Source organism: Dromiciops gliroides, chromosome 2 (genome assembly GCF_019393635.1).
Source record: "Dromiciops gliroides isolate mDroGli1 chromosome 2, mDroGli1.pri, whole genome shotgun sequence".
NCBI classification, from domain to species: Eukaryota; Metazoa; Chordata; class Mammalia; order Microbiotheria; family Microbiotheriidae; genus Dromiciops; species Dromiciops gliroides.
This window is the reverse complement of record NC_057862.1, coordinates 216,430,765-216,449,078: the sequence shown is the minus strand read 5'-3', so window position 1 is coordinate 216,449,078 and position 18,314 is coordinate 216,430,765. Positions and strand designations below refer to the sequence as shown.

General features: G+C 38.5%; 1 protein-coding gene across 1 annotated transcript in view; it reads left to right on the top strand.

The window, feature by feature from the left end:
• TDP1 (tyrosyl-DNA phosphodiesterase 1) overlaps nt 1-18,314 on the top strand; it is a 191,989-nt gene that overhangs the window by 20,146 nt on the left and 153,529 nt on the right. Inside the window, 2 exon segments of the mRNA XM_043985761.1 lie at nt 8,672-8,706; nt 16,704-16,796. Of these exon segments, the coding sequence (XP_043841696.1) occupies nt 8,672-8,706; nt 16,704-16,796 (128 nt within the window).

Here is an 18,314-nt window from a genome sequence, read left to right as displayed (position 1 = left end):
GTGCTAGAACCCAAGAACTGGGAAGTGACTTAGAGATGATCTTGTCCAGCTTTCTTACACCCTGCAGGAATATCCTCAACCATAGGTGTCCTTCACTTTTTTTCATGTATTATAGACTCCTCTGGCATCTGGTTGAAGCCTGTATAGTCCCTTTCTCAAAATAATAATTCTAGTTGCATTGAGTAAAATATAAAAGATTGCAAAGGAAAGTATTTTGAAACATAGATACCAAAATATTTTTTAAAAAAAGTTCATGGGGGCAGCTAAGTGGCCCAGTGGATAAAGCACTGGCTCTGAATTCAGGAGGACCTGAGTTCAAATCTGGACTCAGACACTTGACACTCAGTAGCTCTGTGGCCCCAGGCAAATCACTTAACCCTCATTGACCCACAAAAAAGAAAAAAAAAAGTTCATGGATCCCCTTAGATTAAGGACACCTGCTCAAACCCATGCCTTATGTATCTCATCCTTTCCTCTTCATTTTGAACACTTGGAATGACAAGGAGCTCACTATTTCAGAAAAGCCCCATCCTTCTCTTGGAAATCTCTGATTATTAGCAAGTTCTTCTCTATGCTGGCCTTGAAATCTGCTTTTTTGTAACTTCTATCCATTGGTTCTATTTAATGCCTATTGTGTGCCAGGCATTGCACTAAGTAAGCACTGGGAATAGAGGAGAAGGACCCCCAAAACCCCACTTCTTGCTTTCAAAGACCTCACTGTCTAATGGGGGAGATGACATGTAAACAAATCTGTACATAGATAAATCAGATAGTAAATGGGTAAGATAGAGGCAGGGTGAATTGGGGATAGTCCTAGAGGGAAGGTGCCAAGATTAAGGACTCTGAGAAATACTTCTTGCAGACAGCATGTCTCTTCAACATCTAAATACTCCTATTTCATGGGATAATAGGGTCATGGATTGAGGGCTGGATGGGACTTCAGAGACCACCTACTTCAGTACTCTCCCTTTTTGTTTATGAGGAAACAAGTCTTAGAGGTGAAGAGGCTTACCCTTCTGGCTTTCTTCATAAGAGGTGATTTCCAGAAATCTTGGCCAACGGGGTCACCTTCATCTGACATGCCTTTAGTTTTTAAGTGTTTCTTCTGACGTGATCACAGCTGAAAACAGCTTGCTTTCCTTCTTTTAAATAGATGATGAAGTTATGTAAGTTTCTTTTTCTCCCCCCCCCCCCTTTCCTCCCTCCAACCTGGAGATGGCTACCATAGAAATAAATAGGGACGTGTGTGCGTGTGTGTGTGCGTGTGCGTGTGTGTGTGTGTGCGCGTGTGCGTGTGTGTGTGTGTGTGTGTGTGTGTGTGTGTGTGTGTATAAATGTAAAATTATTCTGTACAAACTTCTCTTTATCACTTCTCTGGATGCAGATAACATCTTTCTTCATTTTTCCTTTCTAGTTAATTTGGATATTTATAATAGTCATATATTTTAAATAGTCCTACTTCAGTTCTAGCCTCGGTCACCATCATTTCAGGACCCTTATGGAAATGGGGCCTGAAAACTGCTTCTGTAACCACCGTTACTGAAGGCCCACAAGACAGATTTCTTGCCTCCAAAGTATTTGGTGCTAATAGTTCAATATCAGAAACTGATGAGATTTTATCAGTAGAAATAACATTAAGGAAGATGCATTGCCATCTACTTTGCTGCTTTTTAAGGACCATAGAATGTTTCCATCTGATTTGCTGCTGAAACCTTCTGTGTATTTTGTCTGCCCTGCTAGAATCTGAGTCCCCAGAGAGTGAGGAGAGGCTCTTTTGGCTTGTTTGTTTTGTTCCCTTTAGAATATACCTAGTTGGTACTTCATAAATGCCTTTTCATGAATTCATTTTTTTCTTTTTTTTTTTCTTTTTTTTTTGGTGAGGCAATTGGGGTTAAGTGACTTGCCCAGGGTCAAACAGCTAGTAAGTGTTAAGTGTCTGAGGCCAGATTTGAACTCAGGTCCTCCTGACTCCAGGGCCAGTGCTCTATCCACTGAGCCACCTAGCTGCCCCCATTAAAAAAATTTCATAATAAATGGTTATTTTTCTTTATATATCACACAGACTAAGTCATTTAAGAAGAGGTTAAATGGTATTGTTATAAAAGTAATCTGGGCTATATTTCTAGGTGATACAGTAGATAGAGCACCGGGCCTAGAGTCAAGAAAACCTGATTTCAAATCTGGCCTTAGGTATTTACTAGCTGTGTTATCCTGGGGAAGTTCCTTAATCTATTTGCCTTACTTTTCTTACAGAGGATTGTTGGGAGGATCAGTGAAGCACATAATAAACTTTATAAATTTTGCTATTATTACCATCGTTATTGTTATTTATGCTCATTGGAGAAACAGAGAAGCATATAGTTAGCTGTTAGGGGACAAAATACCTAATGGTTTTTTTTTTTCATTTGCTGTATTTGTTTTTATTGTTTGTTTGGTTTTTTTTGGTGGGGCAGTTGGGGTTAAGTGACTTGCCCAGAGTCACACAGCTAGTAAGTGTCAAGTGTCTGAGGCCAGATTTGAACTCAGGTCCTCCTGAATTCAAGGCTGGTGCTTTATCCACTGTGCCACCTAACTGCCCCTGCTGTATTTGTTGCTGATAAGTGCAATATGGAGTAGTGGGTAGAGCTCTGCACTTGCTGTCAGGAAAACTTGAGTTCAGATTCCACCTCAGACTGGCAGTGTGGCCTGTTATGACCTGTCACTTCACTTCTCAATGAGAGGGTTGTACTTGATGGCTGCTACTAACAAAAGGTCCCCCAGACCTATAAATGGACCTGAAATGAAACAGAGTCTTATATACCAATTAAAAGCATTTATTGTCTGAGAAAGGCTTGTAGGGGAGAGAACATTCTACAAGGGAGCAGAGAGAGAGAGAGTTCTCAGCTCCTCCAAGGGGAGTGGGAAAAGGGTGAGATAGAATTTCTAGAGGTTTTTGAAGGGGGAAAGCAGGGGTTAAGGGTGAAGACTTCTATAGCCACAATAAGCCAGGGCACAGGATGTTTGCAAGGTCCTGAGTTTAGCTTTTGCTCAAGGTCGCCCTTTGACCAAGGCTGGTTCTGTGACTTCTGGCAGCTATGGGCATCCCCCTATTTTCAGCTCAAGTTTATTTGCAAAGGATCTTTGGTATGTCAGGCAGCTCTGAGCCTTGAAAATCCTGCTGATTGGCCAGTTCTTGTGTAACTCCATTGTCCTGCTCCCCTATGAAGAAGGGAAGTTCTAACATATAGTATAGTCATTACAGAGCCCATGTTATTGACTGCATAGATTTTGTTTCCTTCTCCTGCCCCCTAGGCTATTATTTTAAAACAGTTGGAGAGATATCTGAAGTGAGATAGTGTTAAGCTCAGCACAGTGCCTATATGTAAGCACTTATATAAATGTTAGCTGTTATTAATATGTGAGCAGCAGCAGGGTCACGTGTCCTGCTTGGACATGGGCTGTCTCCTTGTGTGAACAGTTTGTGTTTGTGAGAGAAAGAGACCGAGTTAAGGGTTTAAAGAGGGTATTTATTTAAATGGATGATTACCTTTCCGTTATCATTCATTGCATGCCATTGGTGCTTTGTAACCTTCATCTTTGGCCTGTTCATACTGAAATGAAGAGGAGAGGATGAGATACATAAGGCATGGGTTTGAGCAGGCACCAGTATCTCATGAGTGACCTCTTTGTTATCAGCTTCATCCCGCTCTATTAGCTGAGTGAAATCTGCACAGGGTTCTGTCCTGCAGAGCCCATTTTCTTCCTTTTCCATCATTATCCTTCTAGCTTCTAACACTTCCGTTCACTACAGATATCAAAGTCCCAACTCACTTTCCATCACTGGTCTTCCAGCTTGCAGACCCTGTATTTTCAAATGGCTACGGGAGAAACATCACAATGAACCATTGAAAACACACTGCAAAGTTTCATGTCAGGCGTGACCAACCCACTTCACTTTGTGTCGTTAGGCCTAGTTTCAAAGATCCTAATTCCTTTTCTTCCATCTGATATAATAATCTCTCACCTGCTGCACAGGAATAGAATTGCCTTCAGTCAGCTGCACTGTATACCCTGTAGCAACCAACCTCTGTCTCTAGAACATGCCTATTGCCTTTTTCTTAAAACCTTCCCCAAACACTCCTCACCATGGTCATCAAAGACACAGACAGTAAGAGTGGATTAGAATTGCTTCTATTATTAAGCTGAAAGTGGGAAGAAGTAAAGGGGCCCAGAAGCTCCAAAATAAGAGAATGATGAAGACAATGAGTCAATGTAAGTAAAGGCATTTGCTAATATTGAGTACTGTAACCAGGATCAGGAAGAGACTATAGTGACCATTCATTCATTGATCTAACCAGAATTTATAGAGTGCCTTTTGGCAAGGCACTGGGTGTAAAAATGAAGCCTACTTGCAAAAAGCTTACGGTCTTATGAGTAGATAGCAATAAAGAGCAGCTATCAGTTAATATTGATTGCAGCAGTCTGTGATTGAGTAAAGACCCTGTAGGAAGATTGCTTTAGATGGAGAAATATTTTGACCCTATCTTTTTAAATCAGGAAAGTAATGAACAGGGTTTTGTGAAATCTTTTCAACTTTGACTTGGAAGAAGAAACTTTGATTTTCTCCAACAAGTCTATATCTTTATCTTTTGAGGTGTCTCACACATACCTACCTATCTACTTATGTATTTATGTATTTATTTATTTATTTTTTATGTATAAGGTATTTTATTTTTTCCGTTACACAGAAAGATAGTTCGCAACTTTTGTTTATACAAGCTTTACAATTTCAGATTTTTCTCCCTCCCTCCCCTCCCTTCCCCCTCCCTTAGACAGCAGGTAATCTGATATAGGTTATATCTATATATCTATATACATATACATATAGATATATACTACTTATGTATTTTTAAGTATGTATGTACACCCATACATGCATATATACAATATATACATACACACATATTGTAAGCTGTTTGAGGGCAGTGACTGTCTTTTGCCTCTTTTTGTATTGTTAGTGCTTAGCACAGTGTTTGGCAAGTATTTAATATATGTTTATGTATGACAGTTAAAGAAGACTTTTAATAGAAGCCTGCATTAATTGTGAAGCTTTCATTTATGAAACTCGGAACCAGAGAATTGCAGAACTGAAAAAAAATTATAGATCATCTAGTTTTAGGACTCTTACTTTACAAAAGATGGAACTGAGGCAGGTCCACAAAAGAAAAGTAAATAATCCAAGTACACATAGCTGGTTGGAAGAACTGAGGATAGAACTTGGGTGTTACCTAGGTTTTGTTTTTTTTAAACCAAGTAGTCAAAAGTGGTTGTCATAATTTTATGGCATTGGGGTATATGGCAAAGGGTCTTAATTTTTAGTTTTTAAATCTAAAGGTATTAAATAAATATAGTTCTTAGGGTTTGATGATAAGGCTGTGATTACAGAATTTACCCTTACATTGCCCTTACTTGTGTAAGGGCTAAAATTCTAACTATACTATCTAAAATCTAATGAGTGGTCGCCAATAAATTATAAGCTTTAGCAAGAGTATTTAAGTATTTATTAAAGAGCATTAGGATCAGAGAGAAAGGTAAAAATCTAACTATTTCTAAGAGACCCTATCACCCGACCCACCATGGTGAGGTCAAGAATCAAAAAAGAGACCAAACCCCTCTGCCAGGGTCCACTTCCTACTTTGTGCCCTCATCCCAGAAATGGGAGGCTCAAGTTGATTGGCTGGTAGCCTTGATAGACAGTACCAACAAGCAAACTTCACTTTCTGAAGCTAAGGACCTTGACTGCATGGCTTGCCCTCAGAGGCCTTCTCCTCATGGCGGAGCTTTTCTACAGTAAATCTCCAGCAGATGATGTCATTCCAATCATTACACTTGGTTAATCTCCCTGCTCTTGCCTGCTAAGTGTGGTTATCTCCCAAGCTCTGAGGCTCTGTCTGTCTCTTTCATTTCTCCTTTGGCAATTTCATTCACTCCTTTTAGTTCAATTATTAACCTTGATTGTTTATAGGTGACTCTAGAATCTTGGCAGCCACCATATTTCCCCTGAACTCCAGTACCACTTTCCTAGCTATGATGGCTGGAAGATTCCCTTGGAATCTCCTGTTAATGTCTCAAAACTTTACAATGCCCCAAATCTCCCCCCAGAAATCTGATCTACCTCCCAGTGTCCTTATTTCTTTTGATGGCTTAGTCCTTCAGCGTCATTTGACTCTTCATTCTCATCCCACCAATATCAGTTTAGTTTCCAAGTCTTGTTCATTCTACCTTTTGTAGACTTCTTTCCATTCACACTGGCACCACCCGGTCAGGTCTTCATGGCCTTTTGCTTGGACTGTGGCAATAGCTTCTTTCCTGGTCTTTGTCCAGTCTCACTTTTTTCCAATTCATTCTTTATACCATTGTCATAGTGTTGAATTAGTCTTCCTAATGGTACCAGAGCTATCCTTTTCCTTAGAAATTTTTTTTTTTTTGGTGAGGCAATTGGGGTTAAGTGACTTGCCCAGGGTCACACAGCTAGTAAGTGTTGTGTCTGAGGTCAGATTTGAACTCAGGTCCTCCTGAATCCAGGGCCAGTGCTCTATCCACTGCGCCACCTAGCTGCCCCCTTCCTTAGAATTTGTGTCTCCTTGTTGCCCCTAAGATAAGGTATAAAGTCCTTAGACTGACATCTATGGCCATCTGAGTCCAGCCTCCTTTTTCTGTCTTATTTCATCCTGTACCCGTTTTGATGCACCCTTTGTTTCAGCCAGAATGGACTATTAGGTTCGTCCTGGTTTTATTCTGTCTTCTGCCTTTGTACATCCATGCGGGTTTGGCTTCCTAGAACACATTCCTTCCACATCTTCACCTATTGCAATTCTCTTTCAAATTTCAGACCACTTATCTCTTCCTCCTTGAAGCCTTTTCTGAGCTAATCGAGCTGAAAGTGGTCTCTTGCTCATATTTGAGCATAATATTCTCTTTCTTTGTAGTCCATATCACAGTACAATGTCTCATACTTAACTGAGTTTCTGTTGTACCCTTCTATTAGATGATAAATTCCTTGAAGCATTTCCATAACATAGTACAATAAAAAAGATGATTGCATGTGAAACTGCAAATCTGCTAAGTACAACTTGCTATTCCTTTCAAATAGACAACAAAATTATCAGGTAAAATTCTTTTTTTTTTTTCCTTTTGCTTCCAAACTTCACCCCTCCCCGCAGATGGTTTTCATTAGACAAAATAGGTGTTATGTGTATGTAAATTATTGTATACATACTTCTATTTATCAGTTCTTTCTCTGGATGCAGATATCGTTTCTTTTAATATGTCCTTTATAGTCAATTTGGGTATTTATAATAGTCAAAATAGCTTATTCGTTCAAAGTCATTCTTAAAACAATATTGCTGTTACTGTATACACGTTCTCTTGGTTCTTCTCATTTTGCTCTCCTTTATTTCCTGTAAGTCTTTCCATATTTTTTTCTAAAATCATTGAGCTTATTATTTCTTATAGAAGGGAAGGAAGGAAGTAAAGAAGATAGAGAGATTGATTCATAGATTCATAGACTTATTCAGCTTGACCCCAGAAGGCTGACTGGGACTAATGGGATGGAAATTGTAGCAGAAGATAGAATTTTTTGTAATGATAGATTTTCTTAAAATTAGAGGGTTTCCTTGAAATAATAATCCACTACTGGAATTCTTTTAAACTTTAGACTTCATTTTCTGTTCAGGTGTACATCAGATGAGAAAACCTCTGAGGTCTGTCCCAACTAGGTAGTGTTATGATTCTGTGAATATTTCTTTTTAAATTGGCTCTAAAAACTTAACTGAGTTAATTTTTTTTAATACCTGATAGACTTTTTTTTAAATAAAAGTATTTTATTATTTTCCAGTTACATGTAGAGATAGTTTTCAACATTTATTTTTATAAGATTTCCAATTTCAAATTTTTCTCCCTCCCATCTCCTGTAGACAGCAGGTAATCTGATATAGGTTTTAGTCATATGTGTGTGTGTGTGTGTGTGTGTGTGTGTGTGTGTGTGTGTGTAACACATCAAACATATTTCTGCATTAGTCACGTTATAAGAGAAGAATCAGAGCAAAAAGGAAAAAATTCTAAAAAAGAAAAACAATAGCACCAAAAACAAAAGAAATACTATGGTTCAATCAGCATCCATACTCCACAGTTCTTTTTTTTTTTTTTTTCTGGATTTGGAGATCCCTTTCCATCATGAGTCCCCTGGAACTCTCCTGTACCATTGCATTGGTGCGAAGAATCTAGTCCATCACAGTTGATCAACACACAATGTTGATGATACTATGTACAATGTTCTTCTGGTTCTGCTCATCTCACTCAAACTTTTAACAATTCCTTGCCTTTTCCCCATGTTAATGTTTCTTAACACTCTAATGACTCAGGATAATTTATAATATGGTAATTAGAAATACATTATATGCAGAATCATCCTGCCTAACTTTCAAAATTTAATGCTAAAATGAAAAGCAGATGTGAATGCTGTCATTAAAAGTTGCTCTTGTTGCCCAAGCTTTTCTCCACTAGAGGGCAGACCATACATTGGGAAAAAATAGGTCCAAACCTTTTCAAACTCAATTTCAGTTGCATTGTGTGATGATTTGAGTAGAAATGTATTTCATAAATGATTTGTTAAATTTTTTTTTCATCCTAGGCCAGGTTGGATATTGCATTTGGAACTCATCATACGTAAGTAATTTTTTGGAAATGAGGAAAAATGGATTTCCTTTACCATAAGGGTAATATAGTATTTAGAATAATTTTAAATCTGTGGAATATCTTGCTTAAAGAAATTGAGAAGTGTTATGGAAGGTCAGAAGTGTGTTCATGTCCTTATTTTTTCTTAATGGCTTTAAAAGTGATCTTTTCACTTAGATATGATTCTGTAGAATCATGGGTTTGACCATGTAGTTCAGTGCCCCCAATTTGCAGATGGGTAAACTGAGGTTCAGAGAAGTTAACTAACTTTTTCAAAGGCTCATCAGTGACATGTAGCAGAGTCTGGATTGAAATTCAGGTCTTCTGACTACAAATTAGTACTCTTTGAGACCTCTGATTTCTGTATGAGAATATTTTATATGTAGTACTTAGGAAGATATATATGAATATGTACACACATATTATTTATTATATATTTGTGTGTATTTATATACACACATGCATGCTTCAATATGAAATGTAGTAATACAAGGTCTTTCAAATTTTAGTGTCATTTTAAGCTTAGTAGCTTATTATTTAAGTTTTAAGCTTTAATAGCTTAAATGCCAAGCTATTGTTGTGCATGTGGCCAGCCACTTTATTAGATATTTATTAAAATTTAAACTATTAAGCTTAAATGCAAAGCTGTCAAAGCTTAGAACTACACTAAGACTTTGAGGACACCTTTTTGGCCTTATGCTGATTTCAAAAGTGTTTTTAGTCAGGTAACAATGAGTGCCAATCCCTTTTAGGAGTCTAATATTGAGGCTGGTATGTACCAAACTTGTTTATCAAGAGTGATATTTTTATTGAACAGAGAAATTGAAAATTTAGGTTGTGACCCATGCTAAGTAAACTTGATTGTTTCTAATAATAAATAGCCAAAACTTAACTACCTAGATGTAAATTTGCCCCCCTCAAAGTAGTCCCCTTTACAGTGCTCTGCACTTATTCCAGTCTAGCTGTCATTGCTTAACTGCCTGGACTGCTATTAGGACATTCCCTCCAAAATCAATTTATAAGCTGCAGAGGAAACACATTCTCATTCCTTTCAAACCACACATTGACTGAAAACAGCATTCCACTTAATCAAACTTTTTCAGTCTGACTTGGCTCCAAGTAACTTTTTTGACCTTTTCCAAAAATCAAATCCATCTCAAAGGATCAAGATTTGCCATCGTTAAGGAAGATCAAAGGAAAATGCCTCAGGCTTGTTCTTGCCTGAGTCAGTGATGAAAATGGGTATTTTCCTAGTGATTTTCCTTCAGGATTTGTTTCTAAGGTAACAATAGGACCAGTACAGTGGCCAGGCCTGGAGTCTGGAAGACTCATCTTCCTGAGTTGAAAATCTGGCTTCAGATACTTACTAGCTGGGTAACCCTGGGCAAGTCACTTAACTCTGTTTGCCTCAGTTTCCTCATCTGTCAAATGATCTGGAGAAGGAAATGGCCAACCATTCCAATATTTTTGCCAAGAAAACTACAAATGGGATCATGAAGAGTCAGATATCACTGAAAAATAATTGAATAACACCAATAAAAAAAGTAAATAATTTCCTGCTATCATGTTATACTGGACATTTTCATTGATTCATCAAATTTGTGTTAAGCATCTTCCACGTGTAAAGTTTGATTTGTAAATGTCCTTTGACCTGAAATATTCACATTGGGCTATTTATTTCATTTCAAATTAGAGAAGAAATCTATATGGGGTGTGCAGGTTGGAGGCAGGTGCTAACTGTATTTGGGTATTTGACTTGTATTGTTTGGCACCAGATGATAGATCCATAAACAATGGGTGGGATTTATAGGGAGGTAAATTTTGGCTTAATATAAGAAAGAACTTCCTAAAAGTTAGAGCTTCCCTGAAGTGAATTAAGCTTCCTTGGGTTAAGGGAATGGGGTAAAATGGAATTGAGGGATTGAGTTCCTTCTTGGAGATTTTCAGGTGAACACAAGTTGCCACTTGGGAGTGCTAGATGTGTGAGCTCATGTATAGGTTTGACCCGATGACTTCTAGGATTTCTTCTACAGTTACCCCTTCCACATTGTGAAGGGGTTAGGGGTGTAGTGCACCCACAATCTGGAAAATCCTTGTAAAACATTTTTTTGGCCCCGGCTTTGTAGCAGAGAAGAAATCTGAATTTTTCTTTTTCATTTATGGAGTGTTGGCAATACCTTATTGTAAAATTTGGTCATAGGCTCTGTGTTGCCTGCTGACCTTTGTGTGTCATCTGTGGCTTCTGAAAGACTCTCACAAAATTCCCATTTAATTTCTTATGCTGACCTGTGATGTATTGACACCAAGGTGGGGAAAATTGTAATATGGAAGGGATAACTGTAATTTTGAGATACCTTTGAGAGGCAGCCTTGCATAGTGGATTCAGGAGGACCTGAGTTCAAATCTGGCCTCAGACACTTGACACTTAGTAGCTGTGTGACTCTGGGCAAGTCACTTAACCCTCATTGCCCTGCAAATTAAAAAAAAAAAATTTACACAGAGGAGATTAAATGACATTCCCCAGATTACCAAGTTAGTTAACACCAGAGTTAGGTGTAGAACTTGGATCTTTAGATTCCCAGTATAATGCCTGTCTTTTTAAAGAAAAAAAAACCCAACAAACCAGATTTTGTTTGTGCTTTTGGACTTTATATATAACAGTTAATTTCATTTCTGTGTACTCACCCACTCCATAGGACTGACCCCCTTGTGACAAAGTAAAACACGTAAGAAAAAAAAAAAATCCAGTGCAGTGGTCATAACGGGCAGTGTACACAGTATTATGTCTGAGTGCCTACTCCCTCACACCAGAAAGGGTAGGAGATTGTGTTTCATTATCTGTCTTTCAAGACATTTCATTGATTTTTCAATTTCAGTCCAGTACTTTCCTGAGTTACTATATGGAGAGAGAGCTGAAGCTCTGCCTGTTGTCAGACCTTGGTTAAAATGATTTTTCTTTTCCATATTCCCCCCCCCCCAATTGTGGGCTGGATTTCTTGGCAGAATTGGATTGTTTCCTGACTTATTTTTGTTGTTCAGTTGTTTTCAATCTTATTCAGCTCTTCATGAGCCCATTTGGCATTTTCTTGGCAAAGATATTGGGGTGGTTTGCCCTTTTTTTATCTGGCGCATTTTAAATAGATGAGGAAACTGAGGCAGACAGAGTTTACATGACTTGCCCAGCTAGTAAGTGTCTGAGGTTGGATTTGAACTCAGGTTTTTTTGACTCCAGGCCTGGCATTCTAGTCACTGTGCCTAGCTCACTTACTTTAGTAACAGCTTTTAGAAATCCTTATAGTCTTCTAGGGCTAGCTGTCAGGCTGCCTTTTGTGTCCTAAGTATAGATGGGGAAAGAAGAAGGTTGTAGGGTTAAAATCTAGGTGTGATTGTAGGGATGGCACAGTGCCTTTTACACTGATAGGTTAAGAAGGAGAGAATAAGCAGTTGCTTCAATGACAAGGACCTTCTGGTCTCTGTCATCTCTTAGTCCAAATCTCTTACCCCTAAGTGTAAATAACATACAATTTGTAGCCCAGAGGCCCTGCGTGAAGCTGTTTTCAGTGGTGCCATGTGAACATACCAGTGTTAAGTGATCACAAATTACCTTAATAGCTTGGTGGCCCAGCATATAGAAAGCACTGGACTTGGAGCCAGGAAGGCCTCAGATGCTTACCAGCTGTGTAACCTTGGGCAAATCACTTAACCAGGCTGCTTCAGTTTCTTCATCTATAAAATGGTAGTACTAATAATGCTTACCTTCCAGGACTCTTGTGAAGAGAAAATTAGATAATTTTTGTAAGGAATTTTTACCAACCTTAAACTGTGTGACCTTGGGCAGGTTGCTTAACCCCTATTTGGTTCAGTTCCTCATCTGTAAAATGGGGACCCACTGGAGAAGGCAATGGCAAACCACTCCAGTATCTTTGTCAAGAAAATCCCAGGGCCAAAAGTCTGTGGGGTCAGACACAAGTGAATAACTGATGAACAGCAGCAGAGGTGCTCTATGAATGCTGTTGCCATCACCACCATCATCACTGCTCTGGCATTGTTCAATGACGGTATGTTCAGATTTATATTTTAGGGGCTCCGTCAGCTTTTGAGAAATATACTGCCTAATGTAGCTCTAAAATTCTATGATCCAAGAAACCATGGAGTTCAGCTAATTTCATAGCCCTCCCATGAGGAAATAGTCCTCAAGAGGAGAATTGATTTCCTCAAGATCACACCGCTAGATGTAGATTTGCGGGGGGGTGGGGGGGGCAGTGGGGGTTAAGTGACTTGCCTAGGGTCACACAGCTAGTAAGTGTTAAGTGTCTGAGGCCGCATTTGAACTCAGGTCCTCCTGAATCCAGGGCCGGTGCTTTATCCACTGCGCCACCTAGCTGCCCTGCTAGATGTAGATTTTAAGCCTCTGGTTCTTAATCTGGGGTTGTTTTTCATAGCGCACAAGGGTAAGTTAGTGTTCTAGAAGAGTAGACAAGGAAAAGAAACCATTCTGGCTTGGCAATTTATAACCCATGTGACCTTGAGCAGGTTACTTATTAATAAGAGTAGTAGCTGACACTTAGGTTTTTTTAAAGATATGCAGAGCACTCAGATCCGGAGCTAGAAGGGCCCTGTGAGGCCATTGGATCCAACCTCTTCACTTTGCAGATGAGGAAACTGAGGCAAGAGATCTTTCAATGAATTGCCTGGAGTCACACAGCTTGTAACTGTCAGAGACAGGATTTGAACTCGGGTTTTTCCAAGTTGGCATATAAGTGTATGCTACTACTGTTGTTATAATTAATAGGTAACCTGTCTGAGGTCACGCAGGTTATAAATTGTCAAGCCAGAATGGTTTCTTCTCTCTTTGCTCTTCCAGATCACTGGCTTACCTCATTACTACCCGTATGGTACAGTGAAAAGGCTCTATCTGCTGCACTCCTGAGCTGCTTCCAGTGAACATACTGCTATACATTACCTCATTTAATCCATAGAGTAACCCTTTGAGGTAGGTGCAGTTATCTCCATTTCACAGATGAAGAAACTGAGCTCAGAGAGAATAAGTGACTTGCCAAGTAATAGTTATTCAGTGTCTGAGGTGGTATTTGAATACGTCTTCCTTGACGTACAGTGTGGTATCCAGTCCATGCCATGCTGCCTCTCTACCTGGCATTTATATAGTATTCTAAGTCTTACAGGGCAGCTAGGTGGAGGAGTGGATAGAGTGCTGGGCCTGGAGTCAGGAAGACCTGAATTCAAATGCGACCTCAGATACTTACTAGCTGTGTGACCTTGGTCAAGTCACTGAACCCTATTTGCCTCAGTTTCCTCATTTGTAAAATGGTGGAGTAGATCTTGATAAACTCTTCCAATGAATCATAAGATTAGAATCCCACCTGGATTCACACTTGTAAGAAGAAGCCTTGTCTTCCATTTTTTTCTGTCTCTTTTTAAACTGTGGCCTTTAGCTCACTCATTACAAAACTGGTCCTCCTTAAATTATTTTATATTTTATATGATCAGAGTTTACTAACCTTGGTGGATGCAAATATTTGGCAAGTTTGTATCCTGCATCTAGAATTAACTTGCTCTTCATTACAATTGATAAGCTCATCACTATGCACACAAATTGGCCTACATTTCAGTAAGCACATTTCATACATTGAAAGGTGACAAATAGAAAAGCTATAATTCCCTTAACTATATCTCAGTTTAGTGCTGAACAGGTTGAATGAAATTCATATACATGTTAATTCATTCTTTGTCATCTTGGGCAAGTCATCCTCTCAAACAGAGACTTTTAAAATTTATTTTAAAAAATTTTATTCTTGTGGCCTCCTGGTTCCAATGGTCCTTCCATTCCTTTTTCGTGATATTTACCATTCTTTGAACACATGCTGGGCTTCCCTTCCCTCATACTTTAGTTTTGGGTATTCTCTGTGCCCTCTGTCCACACCTTTCTTTGAAATTCTGCCCATATTTCTTCTTCTTTTTTTTCAGTGAGGCAATTGGGGTTAAGTGACTTGCCCAGGGTCACACAGCTAGTAAGTGTTAAGTGTCTGAGGCTGGATTTGAACTCAGGTACTCCTGACTCCAGGGCCGGTGCTCTATCCACTGTGCCACCTAGCTGCCCCATACACTTCTAAGGTCCAGCTCATATTTCACCTTTTCCTTGGAGTCTTCCCATTTCCTTCCTAAGGGCATGTGTTCCTTACCTTCCCAATGAACATTTATAATGCTTTGCTGTTTCTTTTCAGCCATTTCATCGTTTTTTATTATTGTTGTGTAGGTGCATATTTTATCTCCTCAAACTGGTTTATAAATTTATGAAGTTCAGGGACATTGTCTTGTTTATTGTGCTCTTTGTTGTTATTTGGTCATTTCAGTCATGTCTGACTCTTGGTGACCCCATTTTGGATTTTTTTGCTTTGTTTTTGTGTTGTTGTTTTTGGCAAAGATACTGGAGTGGTTTGCCATTTCCTTCTTCAGTTCATTTTACAAATGAGGAAACTGAGACAAATAGGGTTAAGTGATTTGCCCAACGTCACATAGCTAGACAATGTCTGAGGTCAGATTTGAACTCAGGAAGATGAGTATTCTTGACTCCAGGCTGAGTGCTCCACCCACTGCAACCTTGTTGTACTTAGTACAGTATTTAATATATATCGGGTGCTCACGAAATGTTTGTTGAGTTGTATTATACTATTTGTATGTAGAACCACATCAGTGATGTTGGGCTTCACACTTTGGTGTATATAAAAGGGGTAGCTGGGTCTTATATGGATAGAGCTTTGGACTTGGAGTCAGGAAGACTTGAGTTCAGATTCTGCTTCAAAGACTAGCTCTGTTGACATTCAGTAAGTCACTTAATCTCTCTCCACCTGTTTCATTACCTATAAAATGCGAATAATAATAATATCTGCCTCAAAGGGTTATTGTAAGGAGCAATGTGAGATAACATTTAAAGCTCTTTGCAATCCTTGAAGTATTATATAAAAGCTGGTTATTAAATTAATGACATGATTCTTGATCTTGAAAGGCTCATGTTCCATCTTGGGAGATAAATCTTGGATATTTCAAACAATTTTTAAAAAGTGACAGCATATAAGCTAGTGTCAGGCTGTGTATCAAAAACCACAGTAAATATTATGTTAATGGCATATTCCCTCTCATGGGAGTTTGCATACACTCCAGCTAGGAGGATAAATATCTTTGGTATTTCAAACAATTAGGGACCAATATAAGGTGTTCTACAACTTTGAATACACTTAAGCTTTAGAGCTTAATGCTACACTCAGACCTGTTGGATACCAGCTATATCCCTGGCTCATAGTAGGTTCTTAATAAACATTTATTAATTGATTGAAGTGTCAGACTATTTAGTACACACTAAATACTCTTAGACTTAAAATAACAGATGTTTTTGTGGGTGGGATTATAAGGAAGACTTCAGGGAGGTAGTGGTTTGGGGGGCCTCTTGAAAATTTGGGGTTTGGACTGGTAGAAAAGAAAGAAAAGGACATTAGTGTACAGGGGAAAAAATAACATGAGCAAAGAAAGCTAAAGGGATGGAAGAGGAAGGGAAGATAGGTGGGAGAGATGGAAAAGAGATTGGCTGTACTGATGTGAAGAGTTCACATTAGGGAGTAATGGGTAAAAAGATTGGGACAAATCTATTTTGGGGATGATCTTAAATTCCAGGCTGAATCATTTGGGCTTTTTCTGATGGACATTATCAGGTAATATTTTCACTCCACAAAAATGCTTTTTTAACATTCTTGGTAAGTTTTTGTATCTTCTACCCCTGATTTCACTGTCTTTCATGTTCTAGAATAGAGGAAGAATTGAAATGATAAAAAATGCTATTAGAATTTCAGTGTATGATTCAGTAGAAATTTATTTGTCTACTCCTAATTGCTAAATTCTTAGTCTGGCTTGGGATTACTAGAGCCATATTTCTGAAGGTATTTCTGACTATCCATATTACTATTATTTTTTTAAAGGAAAATGATGCTGCTGTTATATGAAGAAGGCCTTCGAGTTGTCATCCATACTTCCAATCTTATTCAGGCTGACTGGCACCAGAAAACTCAAGGGTATGTTTCCTTTTGCGTCTTGGCAGTGACTGTATCTTCTGAAATGTGTGTAAATGATAACTTAAATTGATATTCACCACTTAGGATATATTATCTCATTTGGTCCTTCCAACAGCCTATTGTAACTACTATTATCCCCATGTTACAGATGATGAGGCTGAAGGCATAGAGATGACACGACCTGCCCATAGTTGTTTACAGCTTGTAAATGATGGAGACAGAAAGGAATCTGATTTCCTTTTTAAAAAAAATTGTGAACTTAAAAAAAATAAACTAACATGAATTACTTCCATATACGCAGTAGAACAGAGGCATATGAAACAAAGTATAAATTCATCATGTAACTTTCAAAGCCGTCCTGTTGTTCTGTGACTCCTTGTGGCCTTCAATCAATCAACATTTTTTAAGCAGTTGTTATGTGCCAGGCATTGTGATAAGCTCTGGGAAGTACAAAAAGAGGTAAAACACAGTCTCTACCCTCAAGGAGCTTAGAATCTAATGGAAGAGACAACATACAGATAAATATATACAGAACAAGGTATATACAGGATGAATAGGAAGTGAGTAATAGAGGGAAGACACTGGAATCAAGAGGGAATGCAGATGGCTTCCAGGAAATTAAAGCATTTTAGTTGGAACTTAAAGGAAGCTAGGGATATCAATAGGCAGAGTGGAGGAGGGAGAACAATCCAGGCATTTCAAAAACATGCTTCAATGATAGTTTCTTTTTTTGGAAGGAGAGGCAACTCTCCCACCCCCACCTCCTTTCTCTCCTAACGCTACAGATTGAGGGAAAAGAAAAAAAAAAACCTTTGCCAATATATGTGTAGTCAAGCAAAACAAACTTCCACATTGCCCATGCCAAAAAATGTATATCTTATTCTTCAGTTTGAGTCCGTGTCCTCTCTAAATGGTGAATGACAAGTGGTGAACTGTAGCTTGCTATCATTTACTTGTTAAATGCAGTTTGTTTCCATTTTGTATTGAGTGGATTATACCAGTCTCAACAACCCTGTGAGCTAGGCAGAATGTAGGTCCTTTTAGCCTCATTTTACATATGGAGAATCTGAGGCTCTGGGAAATTAAGTGATTTTCCCATGTTTCCAGCTAGTGTTATTTTAAAATATATAGTTTTTTCAGTTAATAGGCTTTTATTTTCTCTCCTTCTGTCCTCTACTTCCTTCTACCCTTCCACACCCACCCCCCAGTTCAAAAAGAAAAGAAAGATAAGTAAAACCCTTATAACACATATGTACCATCAGGCAGTACAAATGCCTTTGTTGGTTTTGTCTAAATACATATATAGAGATATATAGATATAGGTAGATAGAAATATCTAGAGAAAGATAATATATGTCTATATCTATCTGTATCTATCTCTGTATCTCTGTTTATCTCTATCTCTGTCTGTCTATCTCATTCTCTACCTTGAGTCCATCACCTCTCTGTCAGGAGATGAGTATGATTCATCACTCATCTCCTGGAATCATGGTAGGTCATTTTTTTCCCCAAATTGTT